Genomic DNA, 5,763 nt, shown 5'->3' with positions numbered 1-5,763 from the left:
CTGATCTTCCATGAGTTGTTAGGAAACACTGTAGAAGTCTACATTGATGATATTGTAGTCAAATCGGCTAAGTTTAGTTCTCATATAGCTGATTTGCGTAAGGCCTTTGATAAAATGCGTCGGTATGGTTTAAAAATGAACCCACGTAAATGTGCTTTTGGAGTGTCGGCTGGTAAGTTTTTAGGATTTGTCATCCATGAACATGGTATAGAAATAGACCCTGACCGAATCAAGTCTATTCGGAATGTGGGGCCTCCGACTTGTAAGGTCGAAGTGCAGAGGTTTCTCGGCAAGGTAAATTATTTACGAAGGTTTATTTCTAACCTAGCCGGGAAGATTGATGCCTTCACCCCTATCCTTCGGCTTAAGAATGATGCTGAATTCACTTGGGGGGCAGAGCAGCAGGAAGCATTTGATCTCATTAAAAAATACTTGTCTTCGGCTCCCGTGTTAAAAGCACCACAAGTAGGAGCACCATTCAGATTATACATTGCAGCTGAAGACAAGGTTATTGGGGCTGTTCTGACACAAGAAACTGAGGGGGAGGAGCATGTGGTGACATATCTAAGCCGAAGGTTGGTGGATGCTGAAACAAGGTACACTTTTATTGAGAAGTTATGCTTATGCTTGTTTTATGCATGCACCAAATGTAGATGTTATTTACTGTCTAGTCATTGCACTGTTTTTGGTCAAGCCGATGTAATCAAATACATGTTGCATAACCCAATTATGAGTGGTAGAATTGGTAAGTGGGCTTATGCACTCATAGAATATGACTTGGCCTATGAACCATTGAAATCTATGAAAGGCCAAGTCGTAGCGGATTTTATTGTAGAACATCGGGTTAATGATATTCATGAACTAGACATGTCATACCTCACTATTACTCCTTGGACTTTATATTTTGATGGATCGGTTTGCAATGAAGGGCAAGGAATTGGCATTGTGCTTGTTTCACCAAGTAATGTCTCCTTTGACTTCTCCAGCCGATTGAAAACTTATTGCACTAATAATCAAGCTGAATATGAAGCCCTCCTATTCGGCTTAGAACTTTTAAATGGTATGGGAGTAAAACATGTGAAGGTGTTTGGTGATTCTCAGCTGGTTGTCCAACAAGTGTTAGAAGAATATCAATGTCTTGATGGTACTCTAAATATTTATCTTGAGAAATGTTGGAGCATAATCCATTATTTTGACGAATTCAGTATTCGGCATATCTCTAGAGTTGAGAATCATAGAGCTAACGATTTGGCACAAGACGCATCAGGTTATCGGATAAAGAGAGGGAAATTTCACAAAACTGAAATTCTGATAACCAGTGCGAAGCCAAATTCCCAGGCCGCGGACCGTCCGCGTGATGACGCCGGACCGTCCGGGGTTACCAGAAATGTTCTCTTAATCGATTCGGCTGACAATGAAGCCGATGCAAGTGATTGGAGGACGCCTATACTTAATTATTTACGAAATCCCAATATCAGGACAGATAAGAACATTCGGCGAACAGCTTTCAAGTATGTTTTGATGAGTGATGAACTTTACCGCCGAACAGTCAATGACGTCCTGCTGAAGTGCTTGGGCCCAGATGATGCTATATTAGCCATGGCCGAAGTACATGAAGGAATTTGTGGTACTCATCAATCGGCTCCAAAGATGAAGTGGTTGTTGCGAAGGTCTGGTTTTTATTGGCCTAGTATGATAGCTGATTGTTTCAAGTACTACAAGGGATGCCAAGTGTGTCAAAAATTCGGCGACCTACAGTTGGTCCCTGCAGCCGAATTGCATCCTATCATCAAGCCTTGGCCGTTCAGAGGGTGGGGATTAGACTTTATTGGAGAAATTCATCCTTCATCATCAAAGGGGCATCGGTTTGTGTTAGTTGCCACTGACTATTTCACCAAATGGACTGAAGCCGTTGCTCTGAAAAACATGAGGCACAAGGAGGTAATTGAGTTCATAACTGAGCATATTATTCATAGATTCGGCATTCCCCAGACCTTGACTACAGATCAAGGGACTTCTTTTATGTCAAAGGAGGTACGTGAATTTGCTGAATTATACAGAATTAAGCTGCTTAATTCATCTCCATATTATGCTCAGGCCAATGGACAGGCCGAGTCTAGTAATAGGACATTGATTAATTTGATAAAAAAGAAGATATCTGATAATCCTAAACATTGGCATAAGATTTTGTCCGAAGCTTTATGGGCTCATAGAATATCTAAACATAGTGCTACTAAAGTATCTACTTTTGAGCTTGTCTATGGGCAGGAAGCAGTATTGCCTGTGGAAATAAGTTTGAATGCTGTCAGGTTCGCTTGACAAAATGATTTAACTGTCACTGATTATTATAATTCAATGATGGATAATATTGATGAGGTGACCGACAAGAGGGTGATAGCTTTGGGAGCAATAGAAAAGGACAAGATTATGGTAGCCAGGGCCTACAACAAGAAGGTCAGAGCAAAGTCATTTCAAGTAGGAGATCTGGTGTGGAAGACCATCTTACCTCTAAGGAATAAAGACCGGAAGTTTGGAAAATGGTCGCCAAGCTGGGAGGGTCCTTATAAAGTAAAACAGGTGATGTCTGGCAACGCCTATTTGCTACAAACATTACAAGGCAAGGATTTGCCTAAGGCTTTGAATGGGCGTTTCCTCAAACAGTACCATCCTAGTATGTGGCAAGATGCCTAAGAGAACCGATGTGAGTACATCGAGTTAGTTGCTTTTGGTTCGCCCAGCTCCACCAAAAGGCAAGGGGGCATATGTTTGAACTGTAATTGAGCACTGGCGGACGGTCCGGCCCTGAGGCCGGACAGTCCGCGGTCCGGACAGTCCGCGCCTGGGGGCCGGACGGTCCGCGCGTGCGCAGAACAGATTAGGGTTCCGAGTATTGTGCCATGGTTGTTGGCTAAAATCATGGGATAAGCTCGGAAATTAGTTTGTAAAGGGTCCAGCCCCCCTCCTCTATAAATAGAGAGGTCTACGGACGATTTGTAATCATCAATCGAATCAATACAACTTCTATTTCGCATTTTATCTTAGGAGTAGTTCTAGTCTAGTTTAGGTTTAGCTATCCAATCCCCAAATTCTTCGCCTCTCCTCGACTCTACGTCGATTAGAGGAGTCTAGGTCGGCCAGCCCGAGCCTAGACACCACCTAGGATCTCTACTCCCCGACGGGGTCCCTCCCGGGAGCGAGATCCAGGCGCCGTCGGTGATCTTCCGCCGTCCCTGCGTACGCGCGGACCGTCCGGCCCTAGGGCGCGGACCGTCCGGCCGTCAGGCAGAAGCCCCAGCCGCGCACCAGGCCGCGGACCGTCCGGCCCTAGGCCGCGGACAGTCCGCCCTTGCGCAGAGAGCATCACCGCGCCTCGCACCAGGCCGCGGACCGTCCGGCCCCTGCGCGCGGACCGTCCGCCCCTGTGCAGAGGGCACCGCCACGGTTCTTGTTGAATGTTTGGCGCTCCGAAAAGGCGTCAACAAGACTCGAGCCGCAGCCCGCAGGCTATGCTTTGGGCAGAAGATAAAACCAGTACGCAAACAAAACTTTGTGCCGAACAGAAAACGACAAAGAACGGCTATTTAGGCTCGTCATCTCGGGATAATTAGTTGCCAAAAAAAAGGCGTTGAAACTTGAAAGGAAAAAAAAACTGATTTGATGCTCGAAGACAAGGAACCCAAATTTGTTTGTTTTTCTTTTTGTGCCGACAGCATGAATTTCATCTTTAATCTGCGCATATGTAGTTCATTAACACTGCTCATTTTTACTTTTTGTGCCGACAGCATGAATTTCATCTTTAATCTGCGCACCTGTAGTTCATTAACACTGCTCATTTTTACTATTTTCTAGTAGTAATGATCGAAGCTAAAGCACTTTTTCTAGTAGAGAGTGATAAAACTAATCATTGTTGCTGAACCAAGGGGATTGATTTAAAATTCCCTTTAAATAATGTTATTTACGAGTGATGCATAGTGTTTGATCCATATTTAAGGTGACCAAATCTGATGAAATTGTTTAAATATTTTAGGCTCCGTGATGGTCATGTAGGCTGTAGCAGCTGCTGGGTGTTGGTATAGAAACGGTTGCGGAACAGAGAGTTAAGTACCTCCTGCGACCCAATCTTTTGTCCAGAAAGACACATTGTGTCTGACTAAACTTGAAATTAGTATTATCAACATTTATAGCTAAATATATTTGTTTTTAGAAAGCTAAATATGCTTGTTGTAGATATATATTAGACCGTCGATTCAATGATACTTACGAACGTGTATACAAAAAAATATCACTCTGTCCGAAAATAATGATGGTTTTATCTTTTTAGTTGATTCATACCATAACTAATATATTTATTTTATATATGTGTTTAGATTCATGCTCCGCTATTTGAATATAAATATAAAAAACAATAATATTTTGAAACGGAGGGGGATGTACGACCTTTCTAGGAATGAGTAAGCAGCTAAAATATCCAAACTGTTCGGGATTGAGTCGCAGAGCGCAGTTCCAATATGTGTGGGCAGTTGCATTATACACCCAAGTAACCGGCGAAGAAACATGGACGACATTTCGGCCTCGCAACGTTTTGCCCACATGCCCAAGCTCTAGTGAACTTGAAATCGCAATCCCGTAGTAGCACACACCGCCTGCACAATTCTACATAGCTATCAAATCCTGCATACAGTACTTCGCTAAACAAGTTTTTGGGTGCTGATGCGCTTGATTGAAATTGCTGCCGTTGTTCTTATGTATGAATCGAGAACGTCTTCCGGGCAGACACTGCGCGATCGATGGAGCAACGAAGAGCGCGCTTGGAATTGCGCCATTGCAGACACGCGGCATTATCTAGTCGACTAGCAAACCTCGCCTACACATCCTCCGCCCGCATTCCCCCGTCACTGTACCAAGACACTACCTCCAACCCCTGGGGCAGGGCAGAGCAAGACCAGCGAAAGAAGCATCGCCACCGGCTCGGTTGTCTGTCTCTCAAAGGTTCGTTCACCAGATGCTCCAAATGTCGTGGTCGAAGGCGGCCACCTCGGCGGCGCCGCCGCCGGCGCACCGGAAGTCCTCCTCCACGAAGGGGAACCAGCCGAGCAGCTTCTCCTCGTCCACGCCCCACGTCCACCACGCCGCCGCGCTCAGCCCGGCGTCGAGGTCCCAGTCCACGGCGCTCGCGTCCGCGTCCGCGTCCCCGTCCTTGTCCCCGCCGACGCACACGTCCGGCACGGTCGGAGCCGTTTCCGGCCCGGGCGACGACGCGGCCGAGGCGGCATTTGCTGCTGCTGCTGCTGCGGCGGCGGCGGCGGCGAGGGTCGTGGCCGCCGCGACGCGCGGGCCCGCCGCGGGCTTCGCTTTGGCGCCTGACTTGGGCTGCCTCGGCTGTTTGTCCCGGCGCTGCGGCTTTAGGTTGGCGGCGAGGTCCTGCGGCTCCTCGACCTTGGGCTGCTGCGCTCTGGTTCTCTTCATGTCTGGCTGGCGGTTCTCCGCTTCGGGGCAGAGTTGAGTGTGTTTCGTGGGACGGTGGGAGACTGGGACTGGGAGTGGTGGAGCTCCGAGGCGTTTGGGCGTGCGGCCTTTTGTAGTAGTAGAATGCGGGTGGGGTCTCCGGTCCGCGCCTGGCTTGGGTTCGGCAGAAGCGCGGCGCGGCGAGGCAAGTGGGCTGTGTCTCTGCATGGTTAGTGGTGACTGCTGATGTGATGACCTGCCCCAGTGGCCGAGCGAGTGGGCTGCAGAGGCCGCCGCAGCCGCAGCCGCCGCGCGCCG

At 47.7% G+C, this 5,763-nt stretch overlaps 1 protein-coding gene across 1 annotated transcript; it reads right to left on the bottom strand.

Moving 5' to 3' along the window:
- Nucleotides 1-4,398: 4,398 nt before the first annotated feature.
- LOC100275522 (uncharacterized) lies at nt 4,399-5,544 on the bottom strand. Its single transcript, NM_001149581.2, has one exon. The coding sequence runs from the start codon at nt 5,464-5,466 to the stop codon at nt 4,996-4,998; it is 471 nt and encodes a 156-aa protein (NP_001143053.1). The 5' UTR covers nt 5,467-5,544; the 3' UTR covers nt 4,399-4,995.
- Between the last annotated feature and the right edge of the window lie 219 nt (nt 5,545-5,763).

The sequence above is a fragment of the Zea mays genome, chromosome 3 (assembly GCF_902167145.1).
Source record: "Zea mays cultivar B73 chromosome 3, Zm-B73-REFERENCE-NAM-5.0, whole genome shotgun sequence".
Classification (NCBI taxonomy): domain Eukaryota; kingdom Viridiplantae; phylum Streptophyta; class Magnoliopsida; order Poales; family Poaceae; genus Zea; species Zea mays.
The sequence above is the reverse complement of the archived record's forward strand: the minus strand, read 5'-3'. Positions and strand labels throughout refer to the sequence as shown.

Excerpts from the sequence above, each read along its gene's own strand:
- LOC100275522 (NM_001149581.2), bottom strand. The coding sequence starts at position 5,466 with ATGAAGAGAACCAGAGCGCAGCAGCCCAAGGTCGAGGAGCCGCAGGAC.